The 21,724-nt window shown below is 38.2% G+C and overlaps 1 protein-coding gene across 1 annotated transcript in view; it reads left to right on the top strand.

The window, feature by feature from the left end:
• DOCK11 (dedicator of cytokinesis 11) overlaps nt 1-21,724 on the top strand; it is a 1,858,863-nt gene that overhangs the window by 857,383 nt on the left and 979,756 nt on the right. Inside the window, exons 31-32 of the mRNA XM_044057487.1 lie at nt 9,995-10,173; nt 18,422-18,538. Of these exons, the coding sequence (XP_043913422.1) occupies nt 9,995-10,173; nt 18,422-18,538 (296 nt within the window). The remainder of the gene's footprint in view (nt 1-9,994; nt 10,174-18,421; nt 18,539-21,724) is intronic.

The raw sequence follows: 21,724 nt of genomic DNA on the forward strand, positions 1-21,724 counted from the left end.
TAGAAGAATGACAGTGGCTGTACTCCATTCTGCTGAGACAAAGCCGGTGCACACGCTTTGGTTGAATAGGGTGCATAGTGGTGCTAAGAGCTCTTGCCTGAGTTTATGTAAGACACAGCCAGGGATGTTGTCAGGTCCCATGGAGACTGCATTTTTTGCCTTTGCGAGGGCATTAATGACCTACTCCTTGGTGATGAGGGAATGGGGGCAGGTGCTGGGGATGTCCTGGTTTACTGATGGGGGAGACAGGGGGTGATATTTTCACTGAACTTGTCTGCCAGCAGGTTGGCTATGTGTATGGCATTTGTGTATGTGGTATTCTTGACCACCAATTCAGAGCAGATTTGGGAGTCACCTTTGAGATTGCAGAGGTATGCGAAAAAGGCCTTGTGATTGTCTTTAGTGGATGTGGCCTATTTGGACTCAAAGTTAGCCTTAGAGGATTTCACCAGTGACCTTATTTGCTTGTTCAGACAAAGGAGAGATTGATTCCAACTTGGCACGTGCTCCTTCTTGGTCCTGGACAACAATTATTTCCTTTTATTACAGAGTCTATTTATTGCTGCTGTCCACCAGACAGGTTTACTCTTCCTTGCGGAAGATGATTTGGTCCTGTCAAGTATTGCTGAGTCCTTGCAGCTGTATAAGTGCTCAGAGCATTTAGGGCTAGGATCTACGAGCATATTTATGAAATTAAACCTTGCAATGAAAAGAATGCCCTATATAGACATATTAGGGAGAACCCAACACATGCCTTTAAATTTTGTGCCATAGATCACGTTGACTTAGGACCTAGGGGTGGGCCAAGTGACGGATCTTTAGAATTTAAAGAGCTAAAATGGCCAATTAAACGTAATTCTGATGAAAAGCCTGGACTTAATGACAGGCTATCATTCAGTTCTTATTTGAAATTGAAAGTAGCATATTTTTTTATGAATTTTATGACATTATTTGCAATATTTAGTATGTTTTGTGAGTCTGTAACAGAGTATTAAATGAATGTAATATGCCTTTTATGTTGTGCTGTGTTTTAACAACTGGGTGGGTCTGAATTGAATTGAACTAATTAAGAAAAGGGTGGAGAAATGGGTATAAAGTATGTGTTTGTGCACTTTATTTTTTATTCTGAAGAAGTCTGAAACTAGTAAGATGAAAGCGTTTGGATTAAACTGCAAATATGCTTTGTACGTGGTGTGACCGGCTTGCTTTTTCACTTCTTTTGTGTTTGCTGAGTTGCTGTGTGGTTTTACTGAATAGTCCATAAGAGGTATGTCTCAAGTCATTCACACCAACATGGACTATGACAGATTCATAACGGTACCTCTTGTTGAGAGACTTGAGTGTGTGAGTGATATGGTGGATTCTAGCACCTGACAAACAACTTACACTGACTTTCCCCTTGTATAGCTTGGTGAGGGGCACATCTTTATGTCTCACGATAGTCTCTGCTATGACTAGTATGCTGGGTTTGTGGCTGGGCCTCAGAGGCATGTGTACTATGTGTGGTAGATTGTGAAGTGCGTGTGTGCTTTTGCTTCAGAAGTCTCTCTTGTTTATGTATGATTTTGTTGAGAACCTCCACATATGTAGAAATGTAGTATTTAGGTGTGGGTGGTGTTAGAGGTGTGGTGTTTGTGCAGACGGCCTTCTCACTGCCAGATGTACTGGCTTGTGATTGAGACAGCGAGGATTCTAGGTTCTTAATGTAATTGCATCTCTCACATATTGTATTCCTAGGTGGTAGAAGAAGGGTTCCTATCGCGTGATCAAAAATTGTAAACGGCGTACACGTATTGAGCAAACCCGATTGGTCGAAATGTTGCACTTGTCACACGGAAATCGCCGTAGGGAATATTTTCCCTTTACTTCAATGCAGTGCGATCTCAGAGTAGGAATAATTAAATAGCGGGGTGTGGCTTGCCCCCCTGCCTACAGCGTTTAGATACGTATAGTTTTTTTATTTTTATTTTTTTATTATATTTTCAAAATTTCAAACATCACTCATATGGTGTCAACCATATGGTGTTCGATGTCTGAAACTTTTGAAAATATAATATAGACCCGTAGAAGAAGAGGGCTGTCCGTGTACATGAAGCAGTTGCTACACTATTTCAGGATGCCCATATCAACCAGACTAGCAAGAGAAATTACAGGAAATTGTCTATGGTTGTCAGAATCTGCGGAAGAGGGGTTAAGGATGGTCAAGATAATGCTGGCTCACAAATGGAAGTTAAATTCAGACATTTGTCAACAGATTTCGCAAATGCCTAAGACAGGGCTCTGTTGGCAGTTGAAATTTACTTGAGAATGGACCCTGGAGGTAGATGGTCATTTGTGAAGAAATGTGGACCTAGACATTTTTTGTAACTGTAAAACATAAGTACAACAGTAGCTCTCACTTATGATGTTGTTCCTATTATTGAGTATTTGCTGTAGGACCAGTGTTCTTCACAGTCCTACGTTCATAGGTGTTTTCTAAGTTAACAACCACAAGAGCCTTTTAAAGCCTAGCCATGCATCCTAAATCTTCGACAAGTTCTGGTACCCTTGATAAGTGTAAGTGAGAGCTTGGGAGATGAAACATTTACAAGCAGGGGCCCGGGAGATGAACCATTTACAGGTTGCCTGTGTCCATTAGAGACATAGGTGCCAAACCAGGGATGAATTTCTGGTTTCTCATCCAATTGTCCAAGTTGCACTTGAATTGGTTTGGGAGGAACTCTGCTTCACATGGATGGGGCAGACAGTTCCAGAGATGGGGCAATCTCTGGGACACATACCTGTCTGTCCAGCAGGTCCTATTTGCATCACAGTCAAGGTTTAAGTCTATATAACAGGTAATTCTGATGCTGTTTGTTTTGTGGGTATGCAGGAGGTCCATCTGAGTTGGGTCTGTCAGTGCCCTGTATGCCAGGCATAGATCTCCCTTCAATAGCCTGCTGGAGGCAGAGTACAGAGATAGAGGCATGATGCGGTCTAAATAGGACATTTTATTTATGCCCTGTATTCTTTTAGTGAGGAACCTCTGTGGACATTCCAATTATTGGCTATGTCTGGTTAGGTGCATACCAAAAGGGGCATTGTACTCAATGATAGGTCTGATGAATGCTGGATACAGTGGAACAATGACTTCTTTGGACTTAGATCCCATAACTTTGTTTCAAGTTGCGCAACATAGAATGATTTCCTCACCACTGTAGACACATGATGGCCAAAGGCTAGATTATTGTCTTGTGTGTCCCCAAGTCCCTGACTACTGGGTCAACTCTAAGGGGTGTGTTGCCAATATGATAGTTACCAGGGAAGGATGACTTCCCAAAGGATACTGTTATGCATTTCATGGCATTTGTTTGTAGTTTGTGGCTCTGTCACTAGTTGTTTGTTTGTTTCAGCCCTTCCTGGAGGACATTTGTGTCAATGTAGGATTCAATCACAGCTCCTAATTTGCAATTATCTGCAAATTTATTCAACCAGAGACCATTGACATTGGCCTTGACTTCAGAGAAGTAAATGCCAAAATGGAGCAGTTCAAGGACCAATCCCTGAGGGACTCCAGTTGTGACTTGCCTCTTTGTAGAGGTTGACTACCCAATTCTAACTTCCTTTGAGCCAGTTGGCTATCCACTAGGTGACATATAGGTTTATACCTAACCTTTTGAGTTTGTCAAGAATGCCTGAGTGAGGTATTGTACCAAATGTCTTGGCCAGGTAAAGGTAGGCAATATGAATCATTTTGCCCTCATCCATTGCTTTGATGACCTTCTCAAAGAAGTCCACCAGGTTGAGTAGGCAGGAGCTGCTCTTGACAAAACTAAACTGGGTTGGTTCCAATGTCTGGAGGTTTACTATAACTATGTCATTATTGATCATTTCCATGATCATTTTTTCCATGGCTTTGCATATAAGACCAGTGAGACTTATGGTTTTGTAGTTTCCAGGGTCTGTAGATGGCCCGCCTTTGTGTAGATGGATGACTGTTGCTGTTCTCCATTCATGGGGCATAAAGCCTGTTTGGAAGCTACAGTTAAATAGCAATTCCAGAGGTCCTGACAGGTCATGTTTCATGCTATTTAGAAGGCATCCTGGGATATAGGCTGGGCCCATTGTTGCAGTGTTTTTGGCCTTAGAGAGAGCATTAAGGACCTGTTCCCTAGCGATGTCAAGGGGAGTTATATTTAATAGTATTTCCTGAGGGAAGGTTGAGGGGGAGGGTGGGGTAAAGTTGGAGCTGAATTTATCAGCCAGTAGGTTTGCGATATCTTCTGGCTCAGTATAGGTGGCTCCATTTACAATGAGCTCTGCACACAATTATGCAATGCCTTTGAAGTTGCTGACATAACTAAAGAATGCCTTGTGGTTGTCCTTGGCCTGGGAGGCCAAATTTACCTCAAATATGGCTTTTGTAGACTTTATTTGTCCTTTAAGTTGTTTGTTTAGTTTGATGAGAGTGATTGTATCCTGCTGGGTGCTGCACCTCCTAATTTTTGCCATGATTTTCTTCCTTCTGCTATACTTTCTGCTTCTGTCTGAGCTCTTTCTGAAAGGGAAGTGGCCTCTTCTGGCACTTTCTTCAAGGGTTTGGAGACTAGATCCATCCTTGAAGCTGTCACTTAGTCCTCTGTCCACACTTTTACTAAACATTAAAAGTTGGATGTCATTTCCAGAGCCAGGGCAGGATTTTCCAAGGCTATCCTTCATGTGTTTCTAGAGGGTTTCTCTGTGCTTTCCTTTGCCCATCCTTTTCAGTAGCTTTGTTAATTCCCCCATGTTATGAATGCTGCAACAGTAATAAGGAAAGACATAGTACACTTGTGCCATATCTTACCATGACAGTACATGTCCTTCTTTTTGCTGTTAAAATATTCAGTCCCTCTCTCCTGCTCCTTTTATTTTGCTGGGAACACTTTGCTGGTCAAGGGATCTTTGACTTTCTCTTCTGTTTCTGGATGTGCATGTTCTTTCTGGGATTGCTGAAGGTGTTCTGGAGCACTTCAGTTCTTTGTATGGAGTGTATGTACATCGCCTTTATACCATACGCTTGCATGGGGAGCATACATCTGACATACAATGCTGAGAGGATGTAAAGGCTTTGGTATGCTGGCTAGATATTGAGATATCCTTGGCAGATAATCCTACATGTTATGAATACTGCAACAATGAAAAGAAGGACATCAACTCTTGTAGTAAGATTTTACACAATGTACTTTTTGACTGAATCATATTTCTCTTAATCACAATTGATTGAAAAAAATTTGACTGAAAACCTATTTGACTGAAAAGATATTTGACTGAATAATGACTGGCTGAAAAATAACATAACTAAAGAAGCAATGATTCAGTGTGTATGTTTTTGCATATGTTAGTGCAAGGAATCTCCCCTTCCCTTCAAGAAACAAGTTTTTAAGATATGTTTATCAGTCAATCAAGCACTTTATTGTCATTGTATAACACAAAATTATTTTAATGACAACCTCATTGGTGCATCAAAAAAATCAAAAATACCAAAACAAATAAAATAAATCAATAATAAAACTAACAAAATAAATAAAATAACTAAAAATAAAAATAACATAAAAATAAATCAGGCACAAATACATCACATGACACCTTAATCAGCCTCATCCACATATGCTGTTATCCTATGTACAGCAAGTAAAAACATTTTACACCTATATGTTGTTACTCCTTACTAACATTGCTAACAATTAATATTATGTATTCAATAATAATCATCTAAAAGCTAGATATTTTCTAAATTCACAAAATTAGTAACAGGATAAGGCTAGGCTTTAACCCATTTGTACGCGCATAAATTGATCTAAAGCATCTTCCTGATGGTAAAAGCTCAAACAAAGTGTTTCCAGGATGAATATTATCTGCAATAAAATTTTTAGCTTTTGTCACACAGTGAGTTCTATAAAAATATTGAAGCGATGGTAATGCAGCATCGATAATAACCTCTGCTGTCCTTATAACCCACTGTAGATTTTTTTTTCACAACCTTAGTACAACCAAGGTACCAAGCCGTCATACAATGTCAGGATGTTCTCTATAGTACACCTATAAATATTATCATTTCCTGAGAAAAGTTAGCTCTTTTTAACTTCCTTAAGAAATAATGGCATTATTGTCCTTTGCCTATTACATCCAATGCATTTTCAGCCCAGGACAAATTTTCTGTAATAATAACTCCCAGAAACTTAAAACTGGAAACACTCTCAACAGTCTCTGTGTTTATCATTATCAGACTATGATTAATCTTTTTCATCATCCTAAAATCCAGAATAACTTCCTTGGTCATTAGTATTTAGGGCCACGTTGTTAACATCACACCATTTTGTCAGATTCTGAACCTCCTGTCTATATGCGGTCTCATCATTATTTGATATCAACCCAATGACTGTCGTGTCATCTGTGAATTTAATAGTCATATTCGATTCATGAATATATTTGCAGTCATGGGTGAAAAGTGCATAAAGTAGGGGACTCTGCACAACCCCTGCAGCACACCCATGCTCAGGGTAAGATTAGAAGATATATGCTTGCCCAACATGACAAACTGAAGTCGATTTGTAAGAAGGTCCAATAGCCAACTAGACATGGAAGGAGCTAATCCTAGTGTTTATAACTTATCGATCAGTTGACCTGGTACAATAGTATTGAATACTGAGCTATTGACAAAAAGCAGCCTAGCATAGGTATTAGACTTCTCCAAATGTGAAAGGGCAGCATGCAGAGTCACAAATATGGCATCTTCAGTTGATTTATTTGAGCAATAAGCAAACTGAAGTTGATCTAAATCAATTGTAATAGAGGCTTGAATACAAGTAATCACCAGTCATTCAAAACACTTTGCCACAACAGAAGTAAGAATAACTGGATGATAATCATTTGGGCAAGTTATCCTTGGTTTCTTTGGTACAGACACACTAGTTGCAGATTTCAAGCTTGTTGGGACAACACATGAAGAAAGAGAAAGGTTAAATATATGTGTAAAGACCTCCGCCAACTGATCAGCACAGACCTGTAGCACACGTCCGCACACATTGTCAGGACCTGATGCTTTTCTTATGTTGTTATTTTTAAAAACCCTCTGCACTTCATGTATATGCAAAACCAAAGGTTGAAGATCTTCAATCAGATTCATCTTGACTGATGGTAAATCATTTTCCTTATCAAACCGTGCAAGGAAACCATTCCGTTCTATTGCTAAATTCACATTATTTTTTGCCTGCATATACTGTATATCACTCTTCCTTTTATATCACGCAATTGATCAAATGTTTTGCCACGTCTGCTGTGAATTCAAATTACTATCAAAGTTCTCTTTATTCATTTGTTTGTAATTCAGTTTTGCTACCTTAATGCCTCTCTTGAGATTTGCTCTAGCCACTCTGTAGGCTGAGATATCTTTTGCTTTAAAAGTAATATCTCTTTCTTTAAGTAACTGTTTCATTTCACTGTTCATCCACAGTTTCTCATTTGGAGAAACTGCGATCCTTTTGTAATAGTAACATTGTCCACACAGAAATTAATATGTAACAACACAGACAAAGGATAATCATCAACGTCTGCCTAGCAAGAAAATTCAAAGCAGTCTTCTAACTGGGAAATAACACCTTCAGGCCAGACTTTCACAGTTTTGCTAGTCGGTTTAATGCTGTTAATAAGCGCTCTGTACATAGGAATCAAGGATAAACAGAGGTGGTCAGACTGCCCATGATACAGGGCAAGGTATAATCCTATAGGCAATTTTTATATTTGAATACACATGAGCCAGAATAGGTCTATATTATCATGTTGAAAGCCACGTTTGCCGAACACGTCTTAGTCGACATGGAAAGATTGACCTGCCAAAATTCTGAATGGCAGAGTCAGCAAATTTTTTCCCAGGGGAAAAAAATCTCTTGGCCGTCATCTGGGATTTGCCCTTTTCCCCAGTGTAGTGCTATCTCAGAGTTAGTATATTTAGTTAGGGGGGTTTGGGGAGTGAAGTCCCCCACATTGTAGGGTTTGAAAGTGTATTTGTTTGTGTACGGCCGAGCGATTTTTTTTTTCTCTGGGTATTTTCCACTTTTTTCACCTCTGGATTTTGGCAGATCGATATTTCTGTGCCGATTAAGATGTGTTCGGCGAACATGTCTTTCAACACAGTAATGTAGACCCATCCAAATATTTCCCCCTCATTAGCTTGAGGTGGTCTATACACTACCATAACAATAACAGCAGTATATTCCCTAGCCAGATGAAATGGTTGACATCTTAGTATTAAATATTCCACATCTGTAGAGTATAACTTATTAATAGTAGTTGTATTACTGCACTAAGCATTATTCACATAAACACACAAACCTCCTCCCTTTTTCATACTGTAAATTATCATTCTGTCAGCGCAATATAGTGCATAGCCTTCTAATTCCACTGTATTATCCGGTATACTGGGACTTAGCCACGCTTAAAGGAAAGGCAAGAGACAACAAGCCTTCATGCTTCTGTAAGTAGCAACACTTCATTGACGCTCTCCCATTTTATTAGGCAGTCTCACATTAGCCAAAAAAGCACTAGGAATATGGGCTTTATGCAGAGCAGCTTTTACCCTAGCATACACTCCTGCACTCCTACCCTTCTTTTGCTTCTTCCCTCTATGCCTTCTACATCGTTTTACTCTTCCTAGGGTAGAGGTTAATGTAAATCCTGGTATTTTAATAATCATCTTTGGTATATATGCTATTCCTTCGCCACTCGTCCTATCCAAGTTGCTCATATTAATTAAACCACTCCAGCTGACTCTCAAACGCTCTTGATGATTATAACATAATCTCGCTTTCACTTTCCAATGACAACATTCAGTAACAAAAATGCCAATAACAAGAGGCGCCTATGCAAGAAGCATACAGCCACAGCATCTAGGCACGCCGCCATCTTGACAAGCAAACTTTACCCTAATAAAGCCTTCTAATAAAGTTTTCTATGAACTGTTTTGTGCATCTGCAGTTATTCAATATGTCTTTTTTTCATTCAGTATGTCTGTTTTTTTTTACCGTTGTGCAACTGTGGAATAAGCATATTTAAGAAATGGGGTATGGAGAATGCAGGAAGGCTTGCCTGTGAGCATGGTGCTAAGTCTCACAATTTTGGAGACATCGTCTAGATTTCAGTAGCACATGCTTTGCTTATCCAGTTAATTAACATTTGCTGATTTTGCAAGAACCATTCATTGATGTTATACATAGAGTGGAGCCGAGGAAACAAAGTTTCTAACATAGCATCTCTGGTGTGAAATCCTTGGGAGGTACTTAGCTAAAGATTTGATTTTTGTGGAGTTGGGTGATCATATGTAAGAAATCTAAACATAATCATTCCATTAGTATTTATTTTTTTTAATTGATTTACTTATCTTATGTTCAACATATTTTATTGCATCATGTAAATCACCTGGCAGCTAAAGATAACCTGCATTTTACTACCATGCTTAAATGCAGCATAGTATAGCATTGTGAACTGCTGGATGTAAAATCAGTTAGGTTTATGTTGTCTCTAACAATATTAACAAAATATGAATTTGAACATGACCCTAATATTGCATGTAGTGGTTAATATTGTTGAGAAACCTTTTCTATAACTATTTTAATTTATGTATATTAAATGTTTGATTAATGCAGTCCCTTGTGTTTATTTTATGAACACCAAATGATATGCTTCATTTTGTTAATGAAAGCACTGTGTTTAATTTTGTTAATATCATGCAATTTTTAGAAAAAAGTTCCTACTGTATACCACAACAGTATTTTCGGCATGTGCCTGTCATTTGAAGCCATGGAAAACGCTTGATAGTTGAAGTTTCTATTTCCAAATTTCAAGAGAATTAAATTCAGCTTTATTGCCTACATACTAGCAATATCTTTCAGACTTGATTACCTGCTATGCTGAAAAGTACTTGGAAAATTAATTTTTCAGTGCTGCAAATAAATACGCAAGGCATGTTTTCTTACAGATTCAAATCTTGAACTTATGCTATCTGAAGATTACTGTAAATATCACTTCTTGGTGGGACTCTTGCTAAGGGAAGTCGCAGTAGGGCTTCGAGACAGTTGTCATGTTAGACATGCTGCTATAGCAGTTCTAAAAAACCTCATAATAAAGCACACATTTGATGACAGATACCAACACAAGGTAAGGATGATTTTCTACAGCAAACTTCCTTTATTGTAAGTATTCATCATGAGTTATAATAAATGCATTTTTCTTTTCATGTTGACAAGCTTTTTTGTAATTATTCCAATTTGCTATTTCTTGTTTTGTCCTCATGGCTGCTGACCATATGGCCAGTCTTAGTAACTTGCACTGTTACCATCATCTAGGCAACATTTGTATGTCATGCACCCTTAATCAGTGTGCTGTGATAAACAGGACAGGAGTGCATGTACAATAGGCCCAGCACTATTCAATTCTGTGAGTGATTTAATCCCTCAGGCCATCAGATTTTTGAGTGGCCATTTTTGTTAGGACTGTATTTTCCACCACAAATTTATGAATTGGAGATATGGCTCCAGGATACATCCTTTAACCTCTGTCATGGAGGAAACATGCATATAATGCCTTGCTTCTCTCGTTCTCTGGCTGGCTTCTCCAGCTCTCAGTAGATAAAGTTTAACCTGGGTTTGGCTCAGTCATACTCAGGACTCCATGCCTGTCCACCATGGAGACAACTACTTGATTAGAAACACCTAACTATGCCTTTGGTTCAAGGTCATAGCTGGGACAGCTCATCTCCAAATCCCTGTCTTCATATAGAAAAATAAGTATAATAATAATAATAATAAAAAAAAAAAAAAAAACATGCCAACCAGTATTTTTTTCTGGTTTTGTTACCATCACAGCAAATTCAGAGAGTGACCAAGCATATTATTCCTTTACTGAACATAACCCCTGCTACACACTGTTAGGAGTGAAATGTGCAGTTTATCACAAAAGAATGTGAAAGTAAACACTGATTAATAAGTGTAACCACTTAGTCTAGAGCAGAATCTAAACCTGGATGGGCTGTGATTAGTTGACAGTAAACTGACTAATCTGGGTTTTTGGATTTAATCTGGGTTTACTGAAAATGTATCTGCCAGCAAATGAAGTAACTTAAGTCATAGAACAAAACACGGACCCAATACATTGACATCAAAATAAAATAAAAGCAATGCTTCTAGTATGTAACAGCTAATTTTGTGGAGAGCTTTATCTACTATGTCCCTATATTGTTATATTATCAGGACCAGAAATTTTGAGGACTGTGTTCAAGCTGTTGTAAAAGAGTTATTGACTTGTATTTCTAATAACAGCTGATCAATGCAGTTTATGATCTGAATGTTTTTGTCAAGGTCATTAGCAGCATGCTAATCAATAAATCACTGATCAGATTAAAATAACCCTCAAATTTAGCTTTTAATGTATCTGTGTTGTGTTACAAAATATCTATGTAGATTGTGAAGCTTTTCCTTCAGCTGTGACTTATATAATTTTTACATAATTTTAAAATATGCTCATCTGTTAATAATGTAAATTGTTGTCTTGCATTATTGTAGACTGTACAAACAGGCTTCAGGTACCCATGTTTAATTATGAGTGAGTAATACAGCTTAAAATTGCATAATACCATTATACAAGCAATATAACTTTAAGCCATTAACAATTTGTAAGGAGATAAATTGATGTTCTTCGTCTCCCATTGCTGCAGTCCTTACATATGGGTATTCCGCTGTCCACAATCGGCCCGAATACCAAAGGGCTAGAACCGGCGTCGGTCATCGGCGCCCGAGACTGACGTCAGTACGTGCCAGTACAAATGCGCATGACCGACGCCATAACCTCTGTCTTTCTTGCCGCGTGGTCCTAAGCAGAAGCAGCATTTGCAAGTGCCGTTCGGCGTTCTGGAATTGTCGGTTTTCGAGTTTCAGACCGGAGACCAAGTTGGGTTAAGTACCCCGTTGGGGACACTTTTGTCTTTTTCTTGCCTCAGTATTGACGGATGTCAGAAAAAGTTAATAACTGTATTTCTTGTGGGAAACAGATTCCTCATAGGGATTACCATTCACTCTGCATTCCTTGTTTAGGGCCTGAGCACGACGTTGTTGGGTGTCGCTTTTGTGCTACTTTTAACAAGCGCATTATTAAACGTGGGTTGGACTGTGCTAGGCTGGTGTTTGGTAAACGTTGTAATTACAACATGCCGCCGGATTCTCCGACGACTGGTTCTTCTAAGAAACGCAAAGAAAAGTCTTTGCGGTCCAAACAGGATGAGTCGTCCACTCCGGACGCCGGTTCTGTAGTACCACTGGCTACTTCAGCGGCTCCTTCTGAAAGTTTACCTGAGTCTCAAGGGGAGCCTTTGTTACTACAGGAAGTGGCTTCTCCTGTGTTAGGCCAGGCTGAGGGTGCTTCTCTGATGTCGGCGGTTCCCTCCCCTCATAGGGTAGTTAGGCCTCCTCCTTCTCAAAGCAAAGCCCATTCTAAGTCTAAGTCTGCCCCTGCTGGTGCTAGTCCCCAGGGTCCAGCTCCTAGGAAGCACATGTTAAAGATGGCTGAAGATTTGATTACTTTAATTAGGGGTTCTATGCCCCCCCCCTGCGAAGAGGCCCAGGGTAGAGACAGAGTTGGAGGGTTTGGTTCAGTCTTCCAATGAGTCAGATTCCTCTGTAGAAGAACTTCAGGATTTCCCTCCCTATTCTGATTCGGAGGCTGAGGACACTACCCCCTCTGCGTCCCCTCCAGAAGATTTTTCTTTCTCTGAGACTTTGCATTCCATGAGGGAACATTTCAAATGGGAGGGCCAGGATTATTCTGATTCTCGTAAAAGGCTAAGAGAATTCTTGTTTTTGCCTCAGCATAGGGCCTTGGCTATTCCCCCTGTACTGGATGTTGTTCAGGATGTATTTTCTGAGGCTGCCCTTAACCCAGATTCTCTGCCTCCTGCCCGGTTAAACCAGATAGATACTACAGGGTTCGGAAGCTCACAAGTACTTATATAAGAGTCCTAGGGCTGATCCAGAAACTATTACTCAAGGCCCCAAAGGTGTTAGGGCTTCTGTGGTTAGGAATCCAGTTCCTCTGGACAAGGATGCTAGGGCCCTGGATAGGTGGGGTAAAAAACTGTATACCTCTTCTACTTTGGCTATGAGAGCTTTAAATTGTCAGTTTCATATGCTCCGGTATCAAAATTATTTGCTGGGCCAATTGAAATGTAAAGTAGATGCTTTAGCTGAAGGTATTGAATGTAAGGAGCTTCAGGATTTAGTGCATGCTTCAGACCAAGTTGGTAAGCATTCTTTGCAGTGTGGTTTTGATGCTTTACAGGCTTCTTCCAGGGTGGCTGCTACTAGTTCAGTTGTTCGCAGGCATGCTTGGCTTAAAGATCAGACTTTGTCAGAGCATGTTAAGGCTCGAATTATGGATGCTCCTCTACAATCAGATGTTCCTTTTGGTCCTCCAGTAGAATCAGTTTTGAAAAAAAATGGAGGAAAAAGCTAAGTCTATGCAGACAGTTAAGGACTTTTTACAGGTTCAGCCCCCTAAGTTCAGTAGGAATTGGCCTGCTTAAGGGATGGTCTTTCCCCTCTTCGGATTATCAATCTAGGGGCAGGTCGAGGCGAGGTAGAGGTAGGGCTTCCTCTCAGGGCCCTGTTACTTCTAGGTCTTTGAGTTCTTCTACCCCTTCTGCTGGGGAGGGCAGGGGTCAGTCCTTTCGCATACAGACCCAATGACCCGTGTCTTCAGCTGCCGGACTCTGCCTTGCTGGCAGCCCCTCTAGGAGGAAAACTGGGACTTTTCAAAAGGAATTGGCATTTGGTTACCCAAGACAAATGGGTATTGGACATAATAAATCGAGGCTACAAATTTTATTTTCACACATTCCCTTCTTTCAGAGGTATGCGGATGTGCCTCATCAGCAAAGACTGGAAGCACAGACACAAATTTCTTCTCTGCTTCAGTTGGGAGCAATACAGGAAGTACCTTCTGCAGAAAGAGGCACAGGGTTTTATTCCCGTTTTTCTTAGTGCCAAAGAAAGGAAATACTTGGAGACCAATTCTGGATTTCATTTAGGTAGTCTCTACATTAGCCAAAAAGCACTAGGAATATGGGGCCTTTATGCAGAGCAGCTTTTACCCTAGCATACACTCCTGCACTCCTACCCTCTTTTGCTTCTTCCTCTATGCTCTCTACATCGTTTCTTTACTCTTCCTAGGGTGAGAGGCTTAATGTAAACTCTGGTATTTTAATAATCATCTTTTGGTATATGCTATTCTTCGCCCACTCGGGCCAATTGCCCCATCCAAGTTGCTCAAGTATTAATTAAACCACTCCAGCTGACTCTCAAATGCCTTTGATGATTATAACATAATCTCTCACCACTCTCCCAATGACAACATATCTAGTAACAAAAATGCTAATAACAAGAGGCGCCTATGCAAGAAGCATACAGCCACAGTGATCTAGGCACGCCGCCATCTTGACAAGCAAACTTTACCCTAATAAAGCCTTCTAATAAAGTTTTCTAAGGAACTGTTTTCAGGCATCTGCAGTTATTCAATATGTCTTTTTTCATTCAGTGTAAACTGTTTTTTTACGCCAGTAACTGTGGAATAAGCATATTTAAGAAATGGGGTATGGAGAATGCAGGGGAAGGCTTTGCCTGTGAGCATGGTGCTAAGTCTCACAATTTTGGAGGCATCGTCTAGATTTCAGTAGCACATGCTTTGCTTATCCAGTTAATTAACATTTGCTGATTTTGCAAGAACCATTCATTGATGTTATACATAGAGGGAGCCGAGGAAAACAAAGTTTCTAACATAGCATCTCTGGTGTGAAATCCTTGGGAGGTACTTAGCTAAAGATTTGATTTTTGTGGAGTTGGGTGATCATATGTAAGAAATCTAAACATAATCATTCCATTAGTATTTATTTTTTTTAATTGATTTACTTATCTTATGTTCAACATATTTTATTGCATCATGTAAATCACCTGGCAGCTAAAGATAACCTGCATTTTACTACCATGCTTAAATGCAGCATAGTATAGCATTGTGAACTGCTGGATGTAAAATCAGTTAGGTTTATGTTGTCTCTAACAATATTAACAAAATATGAATTTGAACATGACCCTAATATTGCATGTAGTGGTTAATATTGTTGAGAAACCTTTTCTATAACTATTTTAATTTATGTATATTAAATGTTTGATTAATGCAGTCCCTTGTGTTTATTTTATGAACACCAAATGATATGCTTCATTTTGTTAATGAAAGCACTGTGTTTAATTTTGTTAATATCATGCAATTTTTTAGAAAAAGTTCTACTGTATACCACAACAGTATTTTCGCATGTGCCTGTCATTTGTGCCATGGAAAACGCTGATAGTTGAAGTTTCTATTTCCAAATTTCAAGAGAATTAAATTCAGCTTTATTGCCTACATACTAGCAATATCTTTCAGACTTGATTACCTGCTATGCTGAAAAGTACTTGGAAAATTAATTTTTCAGTGCTGCAAATAAATACGCAAGGCATGTTTTCACAGATTCAAATCTTGAACTTATGCTATCTGAAGATTACTGTAAATATCACTTGGTGGACTCTTGCTAAGGGAAGTCGCAGTAGGGCTTCGAGACAGTTGTCATGTTAGACATGCTGCTATAGCAGTTCTAAAAAACCTCATAATAAAGCACACATTTGATGACAGATACCAACACAAGGTAAGGATGATTTTCTACAGCAAACTTCCTTTATTGTAAGTATTCATCATGAGTTATAATAAATGCATTTTTCTTTTCATGTTGACAAGCTTTTTTGTAATTATTCCAATTTGCTATTTCTTGTTTTGTCCTCATGGCTGCTGACCATATGGCCAGTCTTAGTAACTTGCACTGTTACCATCATCTAGGCAACATTTGTATGTCATGCACCCTTAATCAGTGTGCTGTGATAAACAGGACAGGAGTGCATGTACACAGGCCCAGCACTATTCAATTCCTGTGAGTGATTTAATCCCTCAGGCCATCAGATTTTTGAGTGGCCATTTTGTTAGGACTGTATTTTCCACCACAAATTTATGAATTGGAGATATGGCTCCAGGATACATCCTTAACCTCTGTCATGGAGGAAACATGCATATAATGCCTTGCTTCTCCGTTTCTGGCTGGCTTCTCCAGCTCTCAGTAGATAAAGTTTAACCTGGGTTTGGCTCAGTCATACTCAGGACTCCATGCCTCTCCACCATGGAGACAACTACTTGATTAGAAACACCTAACTATGCCTTTGGTTCAAGGTCATAGCTGGGACAGCTCATCTCCAAATCCCTGTCTTCATATAGAAAAATAAGTATAATAATAATAATAATAATAATAATAATAATAATAATAAAAAAAAAAAAAACATGCCAACCAGTATTTTTTTCTGGTTTTGTTACCATCACAGCAAATTCAGAGAGTGACCAAGCATAGTATTCCTTTACTGAACATAACCCCTGCTACACACTGTTAGGAGTGAACTGTGCAGTTTATCGCAAAAGAATGTGAAAGTAAACACTGATTAATAAGTGTAACCACTTAGTCTAGAGCAGAATGTAAATCTGGATGGGCTGTGATTAGTTGACAGTAAACTGACTAATCTGCATTTTTGGATTTAATGTGGGTTTACTGAAAATGTATCTGCCAGCAAATGAAGTAACTTAAGTCATAGAACAAAACACGGACCCAATACATTGGCATCAAAATAAAATAAAAGCAATGCTTCTAGTATGTAACAGCTAATTTTGTGGAGAGCTTTATCTACTATGTCCCTATATTATTATATTATCAGGACCAGAAACTTTGAGGACTGTGTTCAAGCTGTTGTAAAAGAGTGATTGACTTGTATTTCTAATAACAGCTGATCAATGCAGTTTATGATCTGAATGTTTTTGTCAAGATCATTAGCAGCATGCTAATCAATAAATCACTGATCAGATTAAAATAACCCTCAAATTTCGCTTTTAATGTATCTGTGTTGTGTTACAAAATATCTATGTAGATTGTGAAGCTTTTCCTTCAGCTGTGACTTATATAATTTTCACATAATTTTAAAATATGCTCATCTGTTAATAATGTAAATTGTTGTCTTGCATTATTGTAGACTGTACAAACAGGCTTCAGGTACCCATGTTTAATTATGAGTGAGTAATACAGCTTAAAATTGCATATTACCATTATACGAGCGATATAACTTTAAGCCATTGACAATTTGTAAGGAGATAAATTATTATCTAAGTGTGACTTTTAATAGCTTGATGCCTTCATCTGGCTGAACTCTACATACTGCTGATTCATGTATGATAATGAGCCTAGGAAGTGGTGCCTGAAGGCTGTCCAACAACTGTCCGTTGGTCTACAACCTGACAGTAATGCTAATTTTGCCAGACTGTATTTCTAGCAAGTGCAGTGCTGTAAATGATTATGTTGCTACAGTAATCAATGAATGCAGTCTGCTTTATTTTAAACTAATTAATTCAGTTGAACATGTCAGCAGTTTTCAAAACAGACAAAAAATACTTTGGGGTAAGAAAAAATACATTCATAAAGAGAGTTCATTTGGCACAACACAATAAAGCTGTGATCCTGTATAATACACATGCATAGGTATCTATAGGTTGAGGTTGGGGGTTGGTATAATGGTTAAAGTGTTTATCTCAAAGACATGAAGTGCAGAGTTTTTCTCACTTTTGAGGGAAATGGGCTAGGCTTAAAATAGCCTACAAAGGTAGCTTGCCTCTGACCCCATGAACTTTATATATATATATATATATATATATAGAGAGAGAGAGAGAGAGAGAGAGAGAGATGTATGAATATAGATATATATAGATATAGATACAGATATATATATATATAGATATATATATATATATGTATAGATATAGATACAGATATATATATATATATATATTTATATATATATATATATATATATATATATAGATATATATATATATATATATATATAGATACAGATTAGATATGTAGCTATATATGTACATATATATGTGTGTGTGTATGTATGTATATATATATATATATATATATATATATATATATATATATATATATATATGTATATATTTACAAAAAAATCGGTGGGTTAGAGTTTATATATGAATCTCTCTTAGTTATAATTTACACATTGCCTTAGTTGTTTGGGCCATTACTGTATTACCTGCATTGTGAAACACTAGCTTGTTAGAAAAAAACTTACACTATAGCATCAAAACAGTGATCCAGTTGTAATTTACGTATGAAAATGCTTTATATAAACCCTGTTATGAAAATAAGGTAATGTTGGTATTTCCTAGAGTAATGTAAGTATACAAGCTGTTGATTCATATCATCTTCATTCTTTCCTAGAACCAACAAGCTCGAATCGCTTTACTATACCTTCCGTTGTTAACTGTGGTATTAGAAAATGTGCAGCGAATGGAAGTTAGGGACTTTGCATCGTTCTACTTAAACATGCCAAACAGTGTACGTATAAATTATTTTTATATGGTCATCATTCACAAAATCACTTATTTTTTAAGGGATTTTACTTAGTTAAAAGTACAATGCTCGTTAGAACTGATGGAAAACTAATTTACAACACAAAGCTGACATCAACACTTGCATTCAACCCAACATAAGTCATGCCTTTTATTTTATTATCTAAGTAACTTGATTTCATAATTATATTTGAATAACTGAAAAATTCAGTTGAACAGGCATTCATGCAATAAATGTGGGTGGCATGACTGAAGGGCTGGAAGAAAGGTTGTTGTTGTGTCTTTTGGCTTTTCCCGGTTAGGGGTCGCCACAGCGGAACTCCGGTCCGTTAATGATTGGCAGTAGATTTTTACGTGCTGGCTTGACGGGCATAATGCACAACCTTCAACGAGGGAATGCCCATTCACGCATGTCGCCACACATAGTTATATTTACATTTTTACACCAATTTCCCATTTCATATTCATTAGTTTTTTTAACATCCACATTATAGTGGAGTCCAATTTCTATTTAATATGGAGTATAGTGTTTTTGGAAATGTGTACCCTAATGTCAGTTTTGAATAACTCATTAACACTTACATAGTGTGGGATGTCACACCTCTAGCAGCCTACTCACATCTTGCATTGCAGAGTATTTTCTGAAAAATAAACTTAAAAGCACGAGATAAAAAATGTAAATATACTATGAATATTTCGAGCTGTTAAAACTGTGTGAATAGCAATGTTTTGTCAGTAAAAAGGCATTCTTTACATTGATAATACTCAGTGCATTCATAGCCTTTTCCATAAATAAGGTAATATAATGTACACAAATTACAAATTATATTTTTTCTAAACTTTCACAAACATATTTTCATATCTTAAAAACTGTACAACCTAGACATCTATTAGTACATTTTTGTTAACCAGATATAAGCTTTTACATGACAAGAAATCCCTCTGCAAGTAAATGTTTATTTAGTTATTTACAGATATATGAACACATCTGTGTATAATTAGCAAAACAAGTAACACTGGATATCTCTCAAGATGTGAAACTTACAGTGCAAATGTTAGTTTTGATCAACACATGTAAGGTTTCACCTGATATCATGCAACAGTTTATAAGTCACTTGTTTTTTGAGATATTGAGTACATATAGAAATATTGCTCATTTTCATAATTAGTAAAAAAAAAAGTGACTGGCAATATTTCTAGTATAGTGGCATATACTTTTATTTATTTATTTGCAGTTGGTTAACCAGGCTAGTCCATTGGACCAATAAGAACCCATTTTCAGTGGAGTCCTGGGGAGAAAAGCTCCAAGACAAAACAAAGATTACAGACAATTAAATATTTGGTTACATTAAGTACAAAAAACAAACGTATTTGTAAATATACAGTTTCTTGAAATGGAATAGTACAGTTAGAGAATTATAAGAAGTTATTTACAATTGGCTTAGTATTTGCTGGATGCAAATATGAAATTAGAGTCTGTAATAAATGAGATGGTTGCCTGTAAGAAGAGGAGAAGAGGCGATGTGGGGTGGGAGCAGGAGCATTCCCACTTGTATGTTAGATGTGAGTGAAGTGATTGTTTAAAGGAAGAGAGGTTTGTGGTGGTACGGATGGAGGGAGGGAGTACACTTGGCATGCCACGGCAAAGAGGTTTGTACAATTCTATTAGGTTTTGGTTGTTAGATCTTAGGAGTCTTTCTGGATGGTGCATTTTAAAGGTAGAAGAAAGGGTGGGACAGAGGGAGGGGTGAAAATGAGTTTGTGTGCATAAGTAAGTTGAGTATAGGTGAGATAGTTGGGTAGTTCTAGCCAGTTTAGTTTGTGGAGAGATGCACAGTGGTAGGTTGATGATTTGTGGCTCGTGGCGAATTTGCCAGTTTTATTATAACAAGAGGACAGTTTTGTCTTGAGAGAGGATTGTAGGTTTATTAGGAGAGGGGCACCATGAAGGAGGGAAGGGATGAGAAATGTAGTAGCGAGAGTGAGCTTAGTAGATGTAATGAGGTAACGATTATGGCGGTAGTACATGCCAAGATTTTGTGGGTTTTTTTATGTTTAGTTGTAGATGGGAACTGAATTTAAGCTGGTCATCAATGTGGACCCCTAATAGTTTGGTTTCAGATACCAGTTCAAGAGGTGTGTTCTGGCTAGTGATGGAGAATAGGTTTCTATCAATGGTGGTGGTTTTAGAGGAGTTAAATACCTTGAGTTTGTTTTTGACGCATTGAGTGCTAGGTGATTGTCTTTCATCCACTGTTCTGTGGTAGAGAAGGCATCTTGAGTAAGCTTTAAGAGAGTGGGGATGAATCCTAACCAAACCAAGCTACTACTTTTCTCCCCTAACCATAGAATTTCTCCTCCTTCCTTCAACATCAAATCTAGCAATGACACCATTATCTCCCCCTGATGACCATACAAAGCTTTTAGGTGTAATAATAGACAACAGCCTTAAATTTGATAAACATGTAAATCACACTATTAATTCCGTTAACAAAAAACTTTGCTCCCTGTACAGAGCCAAACCTTTCCTCACCCCCCCTAGCTAGGGTAGGTATTTCCAGATCACACCTCCTCTCTACCCTTATGTATGCTTCCTCTGTACTCACTAACCTATCCAAACCGATCTCAACAAATTATCAGGATGTTACAATCATATAACCAGATTCGCTACTGGCATGGCTTTTAGGACCCACCATTGCCAGAACCTCAAAGCACTGGGATGGCTAGAGTATCCTACCCTTCTACAGTTCAACCAGCTTATAGTAACGCATAAAATATTCCATCAACCTGATAACAACCCTGCCCTCAAAATATTCTCACCTCTCATAGTGCCCCCAGGCCATTACGCTGAGCTGATAAACTAATGATACTGACCCAAAAATCCAACAACTCTGCAGGCGATGCTATATTTGCCAACTCAATCGGTAAAATCTGGAATCTACTCCCTACAACTGTTATCAAGGAAACCTCACTACCCCTATTTAAGAAGGAACTCAAAAAAATACCTCACATCTCATTGGCTGTGCTCTTGTTCTAAACCTGACTAACAACTTCACTAACACACGTCTTACTACCCAACCTGCTGTTTGGCCAAGTATCTATGCCTCATAGCATTTGAATGTCTAAGCATTGTGAATTATGAGATCTGATTGTATTACATGTTCACATTTTC

This window comes from Protopterus annectens, chromosome 15.part0, assembly GCF_019279795.1.
Source record: "Protopterus annectens isolate FY-2018-M chromosome 15.part0, PAN1.0, whole genome shotgun sequence".
Lineage (NCBI taxonomy): Eukaryota > Metazoa > Chordata > Ceratodontiformes > Protopteridae > Protopterus > Protopterus annectens.